A 21,974-nucleotide genomic window follows, 5' to 3' on the forward strand; every position below is an offset into this window, starting at 1 on the left:
ATTTTCTTAAACTTGCAGACTTACAACATTACATTCAGTAAACTGAACATTCTTTTTGAATATTTGTTTTTCTCTGAACAAAATCTTCAGAGACAGTATCAACAGAAATTGCTCAAGGGGCCAGGGAGGTTGGTCCACACAAATGGTACGTTTTAAAATTAAAGCCACTGCACATGCAGTCAGATTAACCAGGGTCAAGAGTAAAAGGCCCTCCTTTGGAGGGAAATTACAGTGAACAGTTTTTATTTTGTTTACGCTATACTCTTCTTGATAATTAAAATGACTGGGCTGGCAAGCTAAAAGAGCACTACTGCCCTCCAGTGTTACAGAGAGATTAGTAAATATCAAGCATTCTGGAACAAAGTTAGAAGAATTAGAGACAAATTTGTACATTTGTTTGGAGAGCCAACTGCTTGGCCTGCTGTGTTCATCCAGCTTCACACTTTATTCTATTAAATTACTAAGCTCAGGTTTCAAAAACCTTTGATAACAAGTCCACCATCTACTTAAGAATGTAAACAAAGAAAATGTACAAGGCAAAGAAAATTAAGTAGATCGGGCCTTTTCTTGGTAGTATCAAAACTGAGTGGCCAGAGGAGCAAAATGACTTAGTTAAAGGTTTACTAAATGCAGGACCCCATGATTTAAGTAATTAGTTTATTGCATTGCCTTACAACAACAAAAGCACTTCAAAAATAATAGAAAATATAAATTGATAGATTAGCAGAAAACATACTGGTTCTTTCAGCCCACCTGAAACAAGCGACTTAAGAAAAAGGAACAAGAATAGCCAATTGCAGTCCTTCAATGCTTCTCCAACTGTTCACATACACATGGTTGAACTTCTGAACTTATTTTATTCATTTGTGGAACGTGGGCATCACTGGCTGGCCAGTATTTATTGCTTGTCCCTATTTGCCCTTGAGAAGGTGATGAAGAGCTGCCTTCTTGAACTACTGCAGTTCATGTGGCATAGATGGTCCCGTATTGCCTGTTAAGGAAGGAATTGCAGAGAGTAACAGTGAAGGAATGGCAATATATTTCCAAGTTAAGATGGCTTTGAGGGGAAACACCCTCGTGTACCAGATGTGCTTATTCTTCTAGATAAACGTGGTCATGGGTTTGCAAGCTGCTCAGAATCTTTGGAGATTTCCTGCAGTGCATCTTGTTGACAGTAGCAGCACTGTGTACTGCGTATCAGTGGAAGGAGTGAATGGGTGTGGATTTGGTGTCAATCAAATGGGCTCCGTTGTCCTGGAGGGTCTTAAACTTCTTGTGTGTTAATGGAGCTGCACTCAGCCAGGCAGGTGGGGAGTATTCTATTATATTTGTGCCTTGTGGCTGATGGGCAACTTTAGGGACTCAGGCAATGAGTTACTCATTGTAGCATTCCTAGCCTTGAACCTGCTCTTCTAGCCACTACATATGGTGAGCCCAGCTCAGTTTCTGGTTAATGGTAACCCCCTGGAATGCTGATAGTGAGGAATTCAGTGATGGTAACATGCATTGAATTTCTAAGGACAGAGTTTAGTTTGTCTCTTATTGAAGATGGTCATTTCCTGGCACGTGTGTGGTGCGAATGTTACTTGCCTCTGTCAACCCAAGCCTGGATATTGTCCAAATTTTGCTACATTTGAATGTGGACTTCTTCAGTATCTGAGGAACCATAAAACGATGCTGAAAATTATGAAGTGACAAGCATCCACACTTCTGATTTCACAAAGGACTCCACTTTTTCAGCTGCTGTCCATATCCCTCGATCCCATGAGAGATCAAAAATTTGTCTCAAACACAACCCTCTAGTGTACAGAATTCTAAGAGTTCACAGCCCCAAGAGAAGAAAAATTTTCCTCATCTCATCCCTGAATTCATTCATTGGATGAGGGAATCACTGAATAGACAGTATTTATTGCCCATCCTTAACTGCCCTGAGGACAATTAAAAGTCAACCAGATTGCTCGTGGATCGGGAGTCATATGTACGCCACACAAGATAGGGACAGTAGTTTCCTTCCCTAAGAAGGACATTACTGAACCAGACAGTGTTTTCTGAGAATCAAAAATGGTCATCATTTGAGTCTTAATTAAAGGTTGATTTTTACGAATATTCAATTCAAATTTCATCAACTGCCAGAGCAAGATTCCAACCCAGATCTCCAGAACATTATCTGGATCTCTGAATAAACCATCCAGCAATAATACGACTGGGCCATCACCTTCCCCTAGCTATCTATTCATTAGCTGATAGTAATGCCGTCATGCTGCAGATTCCCCTGGCCAGAGAAAGTAAACCCTCAGTCTCTACCCTGTCAAACCCCTTACAAATCCTGTATATGCCTATGAGATCACCTTTCACTATTCTAAATCCCAGAAAACAGTGAACCACTGACCAATCACAATACCCCATCCTACCTGCATCCACCTAATACCATCTCACCTACCTTGCCCCAACCCCACCCCTCCTCCCTCTATTTCCCAACTCCCTTCCCCCTCCCCACTTCTGATGAAGGGACCTGCTCCAAAACATCGACTTTCCTGTTCCTCCAGCTCCACACTATGTTAAACCAATTTATCCAGCTTCTCATCTCAGGAATCGAAGCTCACCTTCAAGTCAAATTTATCCCCTTAAACATGGAGTTCTGACAGTTTGCAAATGTGAAGAAGTTAATTAGTAACTGAAAACAAAAGGCTCTCTGGGATGTAATGTGAAAACAGAGAAAAGGAATGAATGGGTAATACAGAGGAATGGTTATATATTTCAGTAGGAAGAATGAGGAGAGATTACAGAAAGTAACATACAGTATTATATGTAGAAAAATCATGGAATCCCTACAATACAGATAAAGTCCATTTGGACCATTCAGTCTACACTGACCCTCTGAAAAGCATCCCACCCAGATCCACCATACCCTCCAAACCCACATCAACAATGGTTAACCCACAAAGCCTGCATATCCCGAAACACAACAAGGCAATTAGCACAACCAATCAACCTTACCTATGCACATGTTTGTACTGTGGGAGAAAACTGGAGCACCCAGCAGAAACACATGCCGACACAAGAGAACATGCAAATTCCACGCAGACAGTCACCCAAGGCTTGATATCAGAAGGAATCAAGGGCTACGAGAGAGTGCAGGGAAGTGGAGTTGAAATGCCCAGCCATGATTTAAATGGCAGAGTGGACTTGATGGGCCGAATGGCCTTACTTCCACTCCTATGTCTTATGGTCTTATGGCTTGATTGATCAGTGATCCCTGGTGCTGTGGCAGCAGCGCTAACCACTGAGCTGCCATGCCACCCCTTTAGATAATTAAGTAAGTGGTATGGTAGGCTTTGTGGAAAGAGTAAGTAGTCATTTGGGAATCTGAACTTTATAAATTGAGGCCAGTAGTACGGTGGCCGGGAAGTTGTGATCCACTTTTATAAAGAGATTTTACTCCAACCGGACATTACACTTTTGTGAAATATTGGACAGGATGCAGAAAGAATTTATGAAAAAGGGTTCCGAGATAAAGGACCTTCACTTGTGCAGACAGAATGGAGAAGCTGGATCTCATGAGGAGATTTCAATGAAGTCTTCAAAATCACGAGACATCTAGACAATGCTGACAAGTACTACTGTTAGTTAAAAAGGTCAAGTGTCCAAGGATACCAGCATAAGGTGAAAGACAAAAAACCAAAGGCAACAGGAGGAATTTGGAATAACACGGTGTGAAGCTGGATGAGCACAGCAGGCCAAGCAGCAGAGGAGCAGGAAAGCTTGACATTTCGGGTCAGGACCCTTGTTCAGAAAATTTCCTGCTCCTCTGATGCTGCTTGGCCTGCTGTGTTCATCCAGCTTCATACTGTTATCTCAGATTCTCCAGCATCAGCAGTTCCTACTATCTCTGTAACAGGAGGAATTTGGAATTCATCTGAGTGTACAGAGGGAAACCTAATCATGGCTTTCAGGGGAGAAATTAGAAGAGTAAAAAAAAAGTTGCAGGGCTACTGACAAAGGACTGAAGAGACATGAGCTGATTTAGTCTTACAGACAGCCAGCACAAATACAACAGAGTGAATGGCCTCTGTGTTGTTGTCATTCTGTGTATCCACTTTTACTGACAGTGTGAAGCTAGACAGATTAATATGCAGTGAGGAAGTCACACACTTTGGATAAAGATACAGATCAGTTAAATTGGGCAAAATGACAGCTGATGAAATAGGGAAGTGCACATTTTAGTACGAAAAATTAAAACTTTGAGAGAAAAAAAGGCGCTCGTTAACTTTTGCAATTGAGACCTATATAGGAGGTCTTTATACACAAAGAAGGAATTAGAAAGTAAAACGGTACATTAGTCTTTATTGCAAGAGTGTTGGAATGCAAGAGTAAATAAGTTTTGCTGGAAAATTGAGCTTTGACAAGAATCATACTTGAAGTCCTGTGCACAATTTGACTCTTCTCACTATGAGGAGGTACATGCTGTGCGTGCAGTTTGACGGAACTTGCACCTCACCATGTGCTAGGATTGCTACAACCATCCTTTTAAATATTGTCTACTGGATCTGCTGGTAGAGAATGTAGTAGATAAAGAAAAGCGTCCTCATCTCACAAGAAGAGACTGAAGTTCTGACCAAGTAGTGTTTTTTGCATGTCAGCATCCAGATAATAGTTAAATTAATACAATAGACATCTTTACAGAGATATTCGGAGGAGGACATGGATGCAAGATTCTACTCCATTGAGATCCTAACCTATACTGCTCACAAGTCACATCACCACCATAGTGGGTGGTTCTTAAGCCATCAACTCTTCAGACCTTAGTCTTACACAAGCAATAAGGCAGCATCATCCCCACACTTGATTTCCAATATTAATATCAGATATTTGCCTACATTATATTCATCACCTGCCCATCTCACTGTCTCCTATTTCACAGATTCAGGTGGTCAGGAAGTTTCACTACTTATCCGAACATGTTCTCTTTGGTCCTGGAAAATTGGTAGTTCTCTTCAGTTGGCTTTAATTCCACTTCTGATAATACAAGACTTGAAAGTCCCTTTATTGAGAGAATCTTTGATCTCTTGGACTTTCTTTGTGGAGGACATCCCAATTGCTGAGCAAGATCATTTCTTCTTTGCAGTATCCTGAAACTGTGGGCTGTGGCCATTCCTTCTTAGCAGTAGCTTTCATTAGCTGTATACATCACATTTACGTCGGCAGATTTTTATTCTCAAGTTGCCAACAAGTCTGCAGTGAAGTAAGTAAATCTTTTTACTTCAGCTTGTTGATTGGTTTAGATATTTTAGTTTATCCTCAGTCATTGTATTATTGGTAAAGCCAACATGTCCACTTCCTCAGTTCTGCTTTTTGATGACTGCTTCTTGCTTAGTATGATTTCTAGCACTAGTGCAGAGGATTCTTCCTGGGAAGAAGAAAATAAATTCACTGCCTGAACCTGTTGGCTGTGACCCCTTGTATGTAACGTCAGATTTGCAACTGTCATTACTAATGTGTTCACCAAGCTGTATTATAGTGAGTAACATCAAAGATCGGTCAGTGCACATGCAGCATCCTTCACATGAGCTTTTGGATTGCTTATCTACCTCACAAACATCAATGACGCTTGCAGTCTGAACTCATTTTATTGTTAATAGCAATACATAACATTCCTACAATTCAATTTCGTTGCAGGTGTCCATCTTGATGACAGTATTAAATTAATTTCTTCAGCCAACATCTCTATTCAACAGTTTCTTGTGTTTCTTCAAGTAGAACCTCGACCAATTGTTCCTACTCCTGGCCCAGTTGTTTTTTGCCTTTAACTAATTTAATTCATGCTGTCATTGTAAGATGATGAAGGTGGGACATATATATTCTACAATCAAAAAATTCCCAGTATGAATGTAGGTATTTGGTATCCACTATATAGAATTGCTTGTAGCATCCTTGTGTTCTTAAGTACTATACTTTCTAGTTACACGTTCACCAGGTGCAGACAATGCTTTATCAACCATTGCTCAGTCAATAATATATTGACACTCACCCCTGTGTTTAACATGCAATCTGTGGTAGGTTCAATGACATAAATAGTCTCTTGCCAAAATACTAAGTCTTCATCATGAGTTATTCCTAGAAATAATTTAGGTTTTTCTTCTATTGCAATCTCTTCTACTCCATCAAAATTCACATGTTCTACTTCTTCCTTTTGTGACTGGGTACCACTTCAGTACATTTTCTGAAAATTTTCTATTATGAGACAGGTAGAGTTGTCACTTTAATAATTAAGCATTATCTATGCTCGAGGTTTCTTTACTCCAGAGCCGACAAAGACAAACAGTGTCAGGTACCTGTCCCAATCACTGCATCTCACGTGTCATTCGTGGTTTGGTACATTAAGACTACACAGAACCCGATCTCCTGTCAAAAGGGTGTTCTCCTCTCAGGATTGATCTGTGATTCCAGTCTTGTTTTCCTCACCTTCTGAAGAGATTTCTCTCAACTCAGACCTTCTTGGACTGTAATAAGTCTGACAAAGACTCACCAGTAATTTCACAATTCTTTCTCTCCTAAATTATGACTTTAAAATCACCATATTCAACTTTGCCCACTGATCTGTAGAGATCATTAATGAAGTTGCCTATAGTCTGGATGCTGGCCTTTTCTTCAAAATCTTGCTTACATGAATGTATTTTTGTTCTGAGCTTAAAGTAATAGTCAAAGGTTTATACAGCTTCTTCAAAAGAATTACCTCTTTTACATGTGTGTACACCGCAACAAATTTACTTGCTTAACTTCTGGTTTTGCAATAAAATTTTAAAGCTTTAAATTTTACATGACAAGAATTGTTTTCTCCAAGATGCTCTATACAGTCCTCCAATTGGTCCGTCTCAGAAATTGTTATCCTCATAATATTATTTCTGATGCTGTCTTCTTAATGAGATTTATTCATTTTTATTACCTGAAAGGATAATAGCAGGGTTACTGCTATGCTACGTAATTGGACAGTTTTCTTACTGGTGGCCACATATAGAACCACTACTTTCCTACATCCTCTAAAATGGCGATTTCCACCTCTTTTCGTTTCATGAGCTCACTCCTTGCATTCTTCATTAATGATTTTTTTTTCCTTAATGGCACTACTGAACGTATCATGCTTTCTGTGGCTTTAATAAAAGAAGCTTACTTTAACAATGGTATTACTAAATGATTCCCACTCTTTGTAGCTTTGGGAGAAGACTCTCATTTCAAAGGGAATTCCAAGTTTTGCAAAGGCATATTAGTAGTGAAAGCATAACAAAAAAAGACAGAGCAGATTAGGATTAGGATTAAGATTAGAAAGAGATAATTTACACATGAAGGCTAGGGGCACAATTAAGGTGGTAATGAATAATTTGAATCTCTTATTACCTATGCCGTGGATGTTGTCCAGGCCAAAAGATACAGAAGAAGAAACACTATCAATAGTAAGATTAAAAATTGGCAAGAAGGTGGCATTGGATAAACTGTCAATACTTAAAATCCCAAAGACACCAGGACTGGAGGAGATGCATCTAAGGATAATAAAGAAATTGAGGGTGCAAACTGCATAGGCACTGGCAATAATCTTTCAATTTTCTGTGATCTCAGGAGTAGTGGTGGAGTATTGAACTTCATTCAGAAAAGGTTGCAAAGATAAGCCCAGGTACAGACGAGTCAGTTTAACCTTGTTGGGAGGGAAACATCTGGAAGCATTTATTTACGAAAGAATTAACAGTCATATAGAAAATTATAGGTTAACTCAGAAAAGCCAGCAAACATTTGTAAAGGGAAAATTGCGTGTAATGAAGTGGCTGTGGTTTGTGTGTATATTGACTTCCAAAAGGTGTTTGATTTAGTAGCACACAACAGACTTGAAAAAAGGTATAGGTCATAGAGTAAAAGAGATAGTAGCAACACAGTTTGTTCAGTGGTCAGAAATAGAGTAACAATTGTTCAGGCTACTGGAACATTTGCTGTGGAGTTGCTTGTGAGACAGTATTATGATCCTTGTTTTTCTGATGTATATAAATGATTAAGATCACGATGTGCACAGGGGCAACTTCAAAGTTTATAAACAATACAAACTTGAAGCACTGCCAATGTGAGGAGGACAGTGCAGAACTTCAACAGGACATAAATTGACATTTGTGGAATGGTGGCAGAAAAAATTCAACATGAGGAGATGATGCTTTTTTTGTACAACAAAATGGAAGCACATCAGGAAACAAAATAAATATCCCAAAGAGAGTGTACAGGCACAGACAGACCAGTGTATACTGCATGATCATTTAAATAGGCATGATGTTCAGGGTTTGAGGAAAAGACAGGAAAATGGCAACAAATTAAAATGCTCAGGCAGTGAAAACAAAATGGGCAGAATGGCCTCTTTTTGAACACTGGGGATTGTGTGAAGCATATTTTTTAGATCCTAAGTGCAGAAGTGGTGCATAGAGAATTGTTCCTGTAATCAGACACTTCAGTCACGAGGAAAGACTGAAAACATTGGGACTACATTCCTTGGAAAGGAGAGGGTCAAGAGAAGATCTGATATGAAGTTTTCAAAATCACAAGGGGTCTGGGCAGAATGAATAGAGTGAAACTATTCCTGCTCATAACTAGATTAAGAACCGGGTTACAGTTTTAAAGTGGTTACAACAAAAGTAAATTTGATGTGAAGGAAAATTTTCATGAATAACAACCAGTTAAGGTATGGAATGCACTACCTGGGAGTGGGGTGGAGATTGCTTCAGTTGAGGCATTCAAGATGGTATTAGATAATTATTTAACTAGAAACAATGTGCAGGGTTATGAGGAGGAAAGGCTGGAGATTAGCACAGAGTTAAATTACTCAAAAAGTCAGTGTATAGACACCAGGAACTGAATGACCTCCTTCTGCTCCATAACAATTTGGAGATTGTATCTCTTTCAAAATTTTTCCTGAATCATTCTCAGTTCCCATGGTTTAAATCAATGCTTCCTGCCTTTAACAGTTTCAATGAAGGATTTCCTGTGGTCTTAATTTTATTCATTCTTCCATTATGGCTGTTTAGGATTCTAATCTATTACTTAAATTCTGAATCCGCAACATCTCCTGATCCACAATAAAAGCTTAAATTGCTTAAATTAAATTTCTCAGACTGCACCCATATTCTAAGTCTTTCCTTCTCCACTATGGATTTTAACTTTCCACATAGAACCTGTGATACTTGTTTATAATGTGAAACCTGACGAAGGACTGCTCCTACAACCATAGCCACGTAATGCAGTCTGTACCTCCTTTTCTCTAGAGAATTCCTTTCTCCTGCTGCAACTCTTGGCAGGTCTGAAAAGTATTCACTACTGTCTGGATTTCTTCTTCATTTTACATCACTGATAGTGTTTCTTATGTAAGTTTCTTTAACCTTTGCATGAGCAACCAACTGAAGCTGCGCCTGAAGACCCCACACCGTTGTTCACTATATTCCATGTGCAGTTAAACAAACTGCAACTCATCATTTAATAGAGGATGATGGCAGCAAACCTTATGCGTAGCAATCAACAGGGCTTGCTCAGCCTAGGGTGGTAGAAAAGCCACTTCCTGGTCAAACTAGGAAAAGCTCTTGCATCAAGCAAGAAGTAGAGCATTGAATGTTAGCAAGTTTTTGTACTTTACATTGATCTGATCAACAATATTACACAGACTATGAGGAAGTCATGGATACTCGATCTCACTCCTTAGTGATTCTAATCTGTTCTGCCCACGTGTCTGTCTGTATGACAAAGCAAAGCTTAAGACATGGTTTTCTTTAACCTTTTCAAATCTTTGACTTCATTATACAACAGCATATTCTTGCTTTTCAGGGATTGCAACAAAGATTCACTAGATTGGTTCCTGGGGTGACAGGGCTGTACCATGTGAAGAGATTGAGCAATTTTTTTTCTTACAACCTATTCCTAATCCTTATTCTTAGGAAACTATGCAATGAGAAACATTTAATATTGTTCATTGTTATTATGCTTTTTATTAGAGGAAATTAGTAAGTACTGTATGATTAGTGCTGTTGATGACACCTTCCAGCACTTCGCTGATGATCAAAAGTAAACCGAAGGGGTTGAAACTGGCTCAATTAGATTTGTCCTGCATTTTACGACCAGGACACAGTGGGAATTTTACATTTTAATGTGCAGATGTCAGTACTGCAGCTGCAGTGAAACATCTTGGCTCAGGGCACAGCTAGTTTTGGAAGACAACTCTTCTGCTGTTTAGCTGAGATAGTCTGAATCCAATTAAATGCACCTTGGAGCATCCAGAGGACAAAGACATAATTTTAGTTTTCATTTAAGGTTGATTGCTTGTATAAAGGAGCCTTTTAGATTCTAGCTTGTCAATTGTGACCGTTAAGACAAGTCAAGAATTAAAAATTGCAGATAATCAATACAATACACAAGATAATTAACATTTATCATTGTGTAAACAATTGTCAAAAAGTCAGTAATAACAATGTAAATACAACATAAAAGTTTTTTAAGCAGCATTTGGTAATGATGATTTCCTTCCACCCTTTATTTTCACACTGTACGCAGATTATTTGAAGTAATTTGGGGAATGACTTTTTGTACTTTGCAAAGATTTGAAACTGCCTTGAACGATGTTCACATATTCATCCTGTCCCCAAGTATCATTTTTAACCATTGTATAGCTTCATGTAAATGACAGCCTTCTCAGCAGAAACTTGGGAATTCACAATGAATTAGTAGGTTATTTGTCATTGATTGTGTCAATTTTGACTTTGCATTCATCCAGGCAAGTAGGTACAATATGATCTCACAATTTAAGTGTGGAAAGGCTTTGGAGGAGGCAGAAGGCAAGGTTGACCCTGAAACAGGTAGTCCTGACAGAACATGAAACCACAGCACTAGTGGTTGGTTCCTGTAAATTTCTGATTAATGTTGGTTCTGGGATTAGTGATAATGGGGTATCAGGTGAATATCATTGGTACATGATTAAATTCATTGTTGGAGATTGTCATTGCCTGGTGCCTGCATTGCACAAGTGTTACATGACCCACATTACTACAAGATTTAATGCTATCTCGGTCATGCTGCAGGTAAATTCAGATTGCAAATGGCAAATTACCATTCCATTTGTCTACTCTCAAATAACATTGAGGTGACGGAAGATAGCATTGTCAGTGCTATTAAGTAACTCTTACAACTGTGATCATCTGGAAAATTACCCTGGTATGTCCCGTACTCAAAAAGCAGGATAAGTCCAACTCGGTCAATTACAATGCATCGGTAATGGTGGAAGGTATAGTCAACAGTGCTATCAAGCAGCATTCGTTTTGCAATCTGACAGACACTCAAATTGTGTTCTGCTAGGGCGACTCAGCTCCTGACCTCATTATAGCCTTGATTCTTACACAGACAAAACAGCTGAATTCTACAGGCGAGATGAGAGTGACTGCCTTTGACATCAAGGTTACATTTAACCACGTGTCATCAAGGAGCTCTAGCAAACTGGAATTAACAGATATCGGGGGCAAACTCTCCAATGGTTAAAGACATTAATGGCACGTAGGAAGGTGGTTATGCTTGTTGATGGTCAGTGATCTCGGCTCCAGGATGTCTCTGCAGGAGTTCCTCAGGGTAGTGTTCCCTGACCTGACCATCTTCAGTTGATTCAATGACCATCCCTTCACCGTAATCTCAGAAATGGGGATATTTGCCAATGACTGCACAACTTTCAGTACCGCTTATGACCCCTCAGATGCTGAAGCAGTCCATGTTTAAATGCAAGATAACAGTGTGAAGCTGGATGAACACAGCAGGCCAAGCAGCATCTCAGGAGCACAAAAGCAGACGTTTCAGGCCGAGACCCTTCATCAGAGAGGGGGATGGGAGAGGGTTCTGAAATAAGTAGGGAGAGAAGGGAGGCGGACCAAAGATGGATAGAGGAGAAGTTAGGTGGAGGGGAGAGTATAGGTGGGGAGGGGATAGGTCAGTCCAGGGAGGACGGACAGGTCAAGGAGGCCGGATGAGGTTGGTAGGTGGGAAATGGAGGTGAGGCTTGAGGTGGAAGGAGGGGATAGGTGAGAGGAAGAACACGTTAGGGAGGCAGGGACAAGCTGGACTGGTTTTGGGATGCAGTGGGGCAGGGGGAGAATTTGAAGCTTGTGAAGTCCACATTAATACCATTGGGCTGCAGGGTTCCCAAGCGGAAAATGAGTTGCTGTTCCTGCAACCTTCGGGTGGCATCATTGTGGCACTGCAGGAGGCCCATGATGGACATGCCGTCCAAGGAATGGGAGGGGGAATTAAAATGGTTCACGACTGGAAGGTGTAGTTGTTTATTGCGAACTGAGCGGAGGTGTTCTGTAAAGCGGTCCCCAACCCTCCGCTTGGTTTCCCCAGTGTACAGAAAGTCACACTGGGTACAGTTGGTACAGTATACTACATTGGCTGATGTGCAGGTGAGCATCTGCTTCATATGGAAAGTCTCCTCATTGGGGAAACCAAGCGGAGGCTTGGGGACCGCTTTGCAGAACACCTCCGCACGGTTCGCAATAAGCCACACCTCCCAGTCGCGAACCATTTTAACTCCTCCTCCCATTCCTTAGACGACATGTTCATGATGGGCCTCCTGCAGTGCCACAATGATGCCACCTGAAGGTTGCAGGAACAGCAACTCATATTCCGCTTAGATACCATTGGGCTGCAGGGTTCCCATGTGGACTTCACAAGCTTCAAAATCTCCCCCTCCCCCACTGCATCCAAAAACCAGCCCAGCTCGTCCCCTCCCCCCACTGCATTACAAAACCAGCCCAGCCCGTCCCCGCCTCCCTAACCTGTTCTTCCTCTCACCTATCCCCTCCTCCCACCTCAAGCCGCACCTCCATTTCCTACCTACCAACTTCATCCCGCCTCCTTGACCTGTCCGTCCTCCCCGGACTGACCTATCCCCTCCCCACCTATCGTCTCCTCTATCCATCTTCGGTCCTCCTCCCCCCCCTCCCTATTTATTCCAGAACCCTCTCCCCATCCCCCTCTCTGATGAAGGGCCTAGGCCCGAAACGTCAGCTTTTATGCTCCCGAGATGCTGCTTGGCCTGCTGTGTTCATCCAGCTCTACACTTTGTTATCTTGGATTCTCCAGCATCTGCAGTTCCCATTATCTCTGATCATGTTTAAACGCAGCTCATTGTGGACGGTTTCCAGGCTTGGGCTGAAATATAGGTAATACCTTGTGCCACACAAGTTACTCAAGATTCTAAACCATCCCATGTTGAGTTGCATAATGTATTGTGAAAGTAAGTAACTGCATGAGATATTCTGGGAAATGACTGGAAACTGAAGATGCTATATTAAATGGTTCCAAATTTTTTTAAGATAAATTTCCAATGGTACCAAATTAGTTCATTCTTAAAATAGTTACAATCATTGGTCCAGTTCACATAATACACAGTAGTTCAGAATTCAAAGCACAGCAAAATTACAGGAGACAAAATAACAAAGTTATACACTGTTGCACTATAATAAATATTTTCATAATTAGTCAGCTAACAAGTTTTTTGGGAGCGAACCACAGTTTAAATTATATCACCCATCTTGTTATGAAAATATGCCAAGACCTTTCCCAGTTTTGTTAACTATTGGGAAAGTTAAGATTGCCTAATCACTGCCACATACATTATGAATGAAGAATTTCTTAACAGAAAGAAATTTCATTTACAACACTAACCGGAGGGTAAAATATTTATAATGTATTGTATAACTCTCAGCAGCATCAGTACAAACTCAGTTTTATGGGGTTAACTTAATTTAATCAGAGCTAGCCCATAGGCTCATCATTATCAGCTGTTTTTTTCTGGTAATGGTACTAAAATTAATTACTTGACTAAAACCTTATAATTCTGACAAAAAGATGACCAGCTAATTTCATATCTGGCATCATACCTTACAGCTATTAAAGACAGTGTAGTTGACTGTGAAGAATGTTATCTCAGAGTATAAAAGGGAATTTGATCAGATGGGTCAATGGACCGAGGAGTGGCAGATGAAGTTTAATTTACATAATTGTGAAACGTTGTATTTTGTTAAGGGCAGGACTTATACATTTAATGGCAGGGTCTTGGGAGTATTGTCAAACAGAGACCTAGGGGTGCAGGTGCATAATTCCTTGAAAGTGGAGTTGCAGATAGACAGGATGGTGAATGCTTGCCTTCATTGGTCAGTGCATTGAGTGTGAAGCTGCAACTCTACAGGACATTGATTAGGCCACTTTTAGAATACTGCATATAATTCTGGTCTCCCTGCTAGAGAAAAGATGTTGCGAAACTTGAAAGGGTTCAGAAAAGATTTAGAAGGATGTTGCACAGGTTGGAGGGTTTGAGTTATAGGGAGAGGCTGAAAAGGGCATTTTTCCTGGAGCATTGGAGGCTGAGGGACAACCGTAGAGGTTTATGAAATCATGAGTGACATCTATAGGGTGATTAGCCAAGGACTTTTCCCCAGGATAGAGGAGACCAGAACAAGAGGTCATAAGTTCTAGGTGAGAGGGGAAAGAGTTAACAAGGGACCTAGGGGCAACTTTTTCACAGAGGCTGTGGTGCTTGTAGGGAACAAGCTGCCAGAGAAAGTAGAGGAGGCAGGGAAAATTATGCCATTTAAAAGGCATCTGGATGGATTCATGAATTGGAAGAGTTTAAGATGGATACAGGGCAAATGGGATGAGATCAACTCAGTATATCTGGTCGGCAATGATGAATTGGACCAAAGAGTCTGTTTCCCGACTATATAAGTCTGAATCTATGCCGCCCCATCACTATAGCCTCCAAATCACTATAGCCTCCAACAATTTAACCACCACCAATGTCAGGCTCACCGGTCTACAGTTCCCTGAATTTTCCTCACATCCTTTCTTTAGCAGAGGCAACACATTAGCCAAACTCCAGTCTTCCAGCATGTCACCTGTGGCTACCAACGATACAAATATCTCACCAAGGAGCCCAGCAATCACTTGCCTTGCTTCCTAGAGAGTTCTAGGGTCCACTTGAACAGGTATTGGGGATTATCCACTTTTGTGCATTTTATGATGTCCAGCACCACCACCTCCATAATATGGACATTTTACAAGACATTGCTATTTATTTCTCCACATTCTATATCTTCCACAGTAAACACTTTACAAAATACTTAGTATCTCATTACATCCCAGGGAGTAGTTAAATGTCAACTACATTGCTGAGACACAGAGTACATAATGGCTAGATCAAGTCAGGATGGCAGATTTCCTTCCCTAAAGAACCAGATGAGTTTTATGACAATTGTACCTGCCTTTATTTATAGGCTCTTTATTTTAATTCCAAAATGATTAAATTTAAATTTCATCATTTTGCAAGGTGGAATCCAAACATATATTCAGCAAGAATCATGAATAATTTTGATCTGCGTACAGACTGGAAAAATTAGAACGGCAAAAGTATCTTGGAAGATAACTTCATAGTGTTTCAGTAAAAATTTCTTGCAGCAATAAGTTTGATAGGGATAGATCAACCTAATACAAACTGTTGTAGATAATTAATTTTTTAAAAATCGGTTTGTTCAGGCATGTTATGACACATGTCTGGAGCAGGTGGAACGTGATCTCCAGCCTTCTGGGCCAGAGGCAGAAATACTATCACAGTACGGCAAGGCCCTTTCTGGCAACATGTAATAAGGCAAAGGCATCCTTCGGAATCAGCGAGTGCAAAATAATTAACTTTTGCATTCAATTTTAAAAGGAAAGAAGAGTGGATCTAAGTAGTTTTTTTCAAATGTTAAAAATGATGATGACATTAAGGCAGAACTGGCTAAAATGAGCTGGGAAATTGAGTTAAGGGATGGGTCAGTAGGGTTGTACTGGAAGATGGGTGAGATATTTCATAATGTTCAAACATAAACTACAGTCAGAGGTCTACAGCACAAAAAGGCCATCAGCCCAATTTGTCAGCACTGGTCAAAAACAAATATCCTGACCTCATTTTCCAGACATTGGCGATGTCCAGTGAGACACTCAGAAAAGGAATCACCATTCAGGGTTAACTAAGAAAGTGAAGGACAGTATGCTTACAGAATTATACTCCTTTTCCTTAAAATTAATTCTGCAATGATTAGCAGCAAGTCAAAAAAGCTACACAGAAGGTTAAAGAAAAAGCAATGAATAACAAAAACGTGATTAGAGTTTGACAAAAAGCTAGTGAGAAATATAAAGATGTACAGTAAAGAGCTTCTTGGAGGCATATAGAAAAAAAAGTAACTGAGATCAGTATTAATTCTGGAGCAATGATGGAAAGTACTGAAATGGTGTACAAATTAAACAGATATTTAAAGTTTGCCTTCACTGTGGAAGGTACAATTACTTTGACATTTTATTTGTACACCACAAGGTGAAGGTGGGGTGGGGGAGGGGGGGTTGAACTAAGAAAAAAGACATTACAATCAACTTGGGATTTCATTCTAAAGTCGCAAAGAAGTGGCTGCTGAGACAGGCATTTGACAAGATTCCAAGTTTAATGCACAGAATACGAGCTCCTGGCACAGACATTCACACAATTCCATGAATACAAGATTGTTATCTGACAGGAAGCAGAGAAGAGGCATTTAATTTTCAAGCTGGCATAATGAGAATAATATCCACAGACCTGTGATGAGGATCTTAACTCAACAAAACTTATGTCAACGACTTGGAGAAGGGGGTCCAAAAGTATGATTCTTAAATTTGCTGAAGGCACAAAAATAGGCAGGACAGTACGTTGTGACAATATAGAGTTTACAAAGGGATACTGATAGGGCAGTGAGTATGGTGGGGGGTGGGAAAGCAATGTGAGCAAATGTGACCTTTTCCAACTTTTCCACAAATTTAGAAAGGCGGATTAGTCAAATAGAGAGAGAGATTACAGAACGCTGTGGCACAGAAACATTTGGATGTTCTGATACATACAACGTGGAATCTGAATTGAAAATTTGGAATTTAGACTTTGATAATGATCATGAAACCACTGTTGGAAAAACACATCTGGTTCCCCAATGCCCTTTGGGCAATAAATGCTGGCATAGCTAGCAACACCTTCATCCCAGAAATGTACATTAAAAAAAGCTGTTGAGCTTTACATCAAGATAAAACAAATTCTCCTCAACTGTTCAGGCTGCACAATGCACATGCATTGTTCTCCAAAAAAAATTTGTATCATTGTGATCAAAAAATCCTAATGTCAGCTGCATTATTTCGGTAGTGACAACGACTTTAAACCAAGGCACAACACTATATCAATGCAAAATGTCTCTTTTTTTGAAGGTGAAAGTTTTTAAAAACTTTTGTCTGGTCAGAACCGTTACAAATTGAATTGAGACAGGGCAAACAGCTTAAAAATGCAATGTCATCTCAAAGCAGAATTTTTTTTAAATTACCTTCAGGAAGAGTGCAGAAAAAGAGAATATCCACTATCCAGACAATGATTAAAAACTATCATGGTTTCAGGAAGATATTACCAAATGCAAAACACAGGACATGGATAATTTGGCTGTTGTGAAACTACAAAAAAGTCCAGTTATATGCTCCAAAAGTTCTACTCCAATTTAGACAGACATTACACAATTCCAGGCACATCAACTGCTTCTTCCCTACATGCACACAGGTTTCACCCAATTACACCTTAATGAACATATAACTAGCACATGTCCCATAATTCCACTTGGTCTCTGGAAGACTATTAGATGATAACAGTCACAAAAGACCCACCAAACAGGAATCCCTTAAAAATAGTCCCTGAAATCTGTTTTCCATAAACAAGATTCGGAAAGCTGCCAAAGATCATTAGAAGTCACTTTCTCTATTTCTCTCTCTCATTCATTACTCAAAATAAGCTTGCCCTCTTTAACACAGAAACAATCCAGACTAAGGGTTAGGCTGCTAAAAACTGGAAAGTAAATTCAATTTTCCCTCCTGTCTGTTGAACTACTGAACCTAATCCTCAGGTTTAAACCTATGCTTCAAAGACAAAGGACTCTAAGCTGAATATTCTTCTGCCCTCCTTTATAACAGACACTATCTCCTTTTAATTCTCTACCTGTATATTGTGTGCATGCAGGCAGATGCAACTGCAGAGAGGCCATATGCTTGGCATTTTCGATTATTTTTCTCAGCATCAGGAACTAATAAGGTTTTGAGTGAAAAAGCAATTTTATGATTACAAAGAAATTTAACTATATTTTAATTAGAGGGAGGTACAGCTTTGTCTTGAAGAAAAAAAAATCAAACCTTTATTGCAAACAACCAAATAGGTTGAAAAGAAAGAAGAACTGGTTCACTAGCCTCGCCCGATCAGAACAAAGTTACCAGAGAACTACTAAGAACACAACTCACCGTGGCAAAGTGGTCATGCCCTTGCCTCTATGTCAGGGGTTTGGATTCAAGACTCCTGCCAAGGATGCACCTCAAAATGTCCAAAAAGTTGATTTAAAATAAAAACAGAATTATTCGGGAAGTTTCACAGCCTGCTAGCAAGCATGGAGCAACCTCACCTGGATTTCCATTCCCCACATACAGGAATTACCTGTAGGAGTTATCACCAATTACTTCACCCGCTATATTGACAAAATTGCTGGGGATACAACTCTCATTGGTGTATGAACAATCTTTCCAAGAACATCTATGCTCCCAAATCATCAGCTTTAACTTCATGAGATAATTGTTCATGTTATCAATATTCACTGCTATTATCAGAAATATATGACAATTGCTGAGAGAGTAGGATCACATGTAATAGGATGATGGCAAAAATCATACAGCACAGAGGGAACAAGTCACATCTTGTCATGCCAGCCTTGTAAAAGCTATCCCAATAGTCTCAATACTGAATTATCCCCCATAGCCTGACAAATTTCTCCTCTTCATGTGTAGAGCTAATTCCCTTTTGAAACTTATTTTTAAATCTGCTTCCACTCAGACAGGCTGTGCATTCTATATCATAAATTGCTGGGTACAAAGAAACAATTTCAATCCCCAAAAGCAAACTTTATGCTCCTAAAAAGGAACAAAATCAAACACTAACCATTTCACAGTGCACTATTGAGAATTCCAAAGTCAGCCGCTACACAGGGCATTGAATACATAGCAATGCCAAAGCAGGATTCGACCATTCAGTCCTTTGAGGATATTTTGTCATTCAAATAAATCATTGACTGAACTCATAACTGCCTTTGATTTACATCTTTTTAACAACTTTAGTTAAAATCGGTCAACATTAACAACTCATCTAAAATCTATGGTCATTTGCTATTAATACTAAGCGATTTACCATTTAACTTTCCACATATGGAAAAACATTTTCCCAAAATCAAGATTCAAAAGGGACAACTGCTTATCCTTAATATCAATCATTCAATCAATCTTGTGCATCAGCTTATACTACAGCAACAGTAGTAGGAAATTGTTAAATAAACTCCAACTTCCCAAGTCATGTTCATCAACGCTCAAGACATTTGGCATCCGGGACAATGCAGCCCTCCTGACAGCTCCTCAGTTTAAATATTCACTCTATCATTGATGCACAGTGCCTCAAACTGAACGTGAACTGCAACAACTCCCAAGCTCCCCACAAAAACCACCTTCCGAACCCACAACCTGTATCACTAAAAAGGATAAAGGCAGGAAATGCATAGGAACGTGACTGCTTCAAGTACCCCACTAAGCCATACACCATCCTCAATGTAAAATTTCTTCACTGTGAATCAAAATTCAGGCAAATGCCTTCAGCAAATATCTATAACAGATGGACTGCGAGTAGCTGAAGAAAACAGGTTACCACATTTTTCCGGACAATTGGAAATGGGCAATAAATGCTGACTTGGCCACGATAACACTCATACTCTCACTTTTTTTTGAACTTCACTTAGCAAGAGAAATAATGCACAAATGATTATGAAACAGGGGAAAATGTGTTTTGTTTTTAAAAAAGCCTTAAACTTAAATCTCTTCATAGCTCACTTAATACTTAACTGATAAGTACATTGCAAGAGCTTCCAGTAAAAAATGATTATTCTTGACAACACAGCTGATTTAAAAGACAAAATTCTGGATTAGTGGATTTTCTTAATGTATTAATTTATCGTGACTACAAGATGCTGTATTTACATAGCCATTCCATGCTGGTGCAGAAGACAGTGGCAGTGTAGAGGGCAGGGCACTAAGTTTTCAACTAAATTCTACAATACTAACATTGCTATCTGATTTTACTTACAGTAAATTCTGAGACTACTTGTCTAACAGAGGATAAGCAGTAATTTCTTCCAAGTAAACAGTGGAAAGTCAAAGACATTATCTGCCATCCGGGTAATAAATTGCAATTCCAATCTCTATCTTTCTCCGGAAAATTCCCGAGCGAACCACATTGTTCGCAACTTTGATGTTATATTGACTCATCACGGATCCAAACCCTCGCTAAACAAACCTGCTTACACCTCTAACTTTCCTGCTGTGAAATCTTCTTTCGTGCGTTCACTAAGCCTAGGCTCGCCTATTCCAATGCAGCCAACTTCAGACACCAACACGTCGCTACTCACAACCTAAAAGTACACCAGCTCTCACTCACCTGTCACTCATGTGCTTGTCGACTTTCTAGTTGACTGTAATCTCGATTTTAAAATTCTTAACCTGGCTGGGAAATATTTCCGTAGCTGCAACTCCCTCGTTTGATATAGTTTCCTCCAAATTAACTCATCCGCAGCCCTCTAATTCTAGCCGGTCTGGCCATGGCTTACACTTAAGCTCATCACCCCCGGAATTTTCTCCCCTAGCCTCCCGTCCCATTTACCCTTCCTTGTGAGTCCTTACAGTGTGACTTCCTTCGCAGACCTCAGGGCTATCTGATGTCCTTCTGCGGCTCAGTCACCTCTCCCGTGAAGATCCTCGCGGCAATTCTGCATCCCCGCACCTACCTCCCACACTCCCCCCACCCCCGACCTCCGCCTTGCTAGAAGGTGCTATCCAAATGCTTGTTAAGTTGTTGTTGGGGCAGTGATTAGTTGGAGGGCAACCCCCTCCTTCCACTTACAGAGGGTTCCACCTCTCGGGCAGTCGGCGGCGCAGGGAGATCCTGTCGCTGACATAGGTGTTGATCTGATGTTTGCTCACACTCTCTTCCTCCTTCCTCTTCTCATCTCCCACCAGGTCCAGGTGAACCGCTCTACCCAGTTCTCCCAGGGCACTCTCGTCCAGCGGCGGCTTCTCGTACACGGTTCTCTGGAGGCGTTCGTACTCGGGCTCCCCGGCGGCCACCGAGTCGCCGCCAGCCCCGGGCTCCCAGCGCTCTGCCCGCTGCAGCAGCTGCTTGTCCTGCTGCCCGCTCCGGATCAGCACCACGAAGCCCAGGGCGATCATCCCGCAGCACAGCAGCAGTAGCTGCTTACAGCAGCGCCGCCTCCGTCCCAGCATCATCGACGTGCTCCCTCCACCGGCGGGCCAAGGGCAGGAGAGAGGAGGTGTGAGGAGCGAGGTGGGGTGGGGAGGGGGTGTTAAGCGCCCACCGGCGGCTCAGGGACAGCCACGGAACCGACCGCCCAAGCCGGCTCCGCTCCACAAACTTTCTACAACTCGTCCCCGGAAGTGGCGCCAAGCGCCGCCGCGATCATGGAGTGGGCGGGGCCTAGAGCGGAAACCTGCCGAATGTTGAGGCGTTTCCCTGGAGACCCGAAATGGGCGGGGCATTATCGTCACAGGAGGAGGCGGGGCGCGCAGGCGCGGCGGTGACAAAGTAGGCGAGATTGCAGAAGGGAGGGTTATTTCCGGAGACAGACCCTTCAGCCCAACTACTCCGTGCCGGCCAAGTTTTTCAAACTAAACTAGTTCCATTTGCGATTAGAGACAATGGGAACTGCAGATTCTGGAGAATCTGAGATAACAACGTGTGAAGCTGGATGAACACAGCATCTCGGGAGCGCAAAAGCTGACGTTTC

At 40.9% G+C, this 21,974-nt stretch overlaps 1 protein-coding gene across 1 annotated transcript in view; it reads right to left on the minus strand.

The window, feature by feature from the left end:
- galnt12 (UDP-N-acetyl-alpha-D-galactosamine:polypeptide N-acetylgalactosaminyltransferase 12) overlaps positions 1-21,623 on the minus strand; it is an 80,971-nt gene extending 59,348 nt beyond the window's left edge. The window contains exon 1 of the mRNA XM_048521073.2: positions 21,074-21,623. Within this exon, the coding sequence (XP_048377030.1) occupies positions 21,074-21,456 (383 nt within the window). The 5' untranslated portion in view covers positions 21,457-21,623. The remainder of the gene's footprint in view (positions 1-21,073) is intronic.
- Between the last annotated feature and the right edge of the window lie 351 nt (positions 21,624-21,974).

Source organism: Stegostoma tigrinum, chromosome 2 (genome assembly GCF_030684315.1).
Source record: "Stegostoma tigrinum isolate sSteTig4 chromosome 2, sSteTig4.hap1, whole genome shotgun sequence".
NCBI classification, from domain to species: Eukaryota; Metazoa; Chordata; class Chondrichthyes; order Orectolobiformes; family Stegostomatidae; genus Stegostoma; species Stegostoma tigrinum.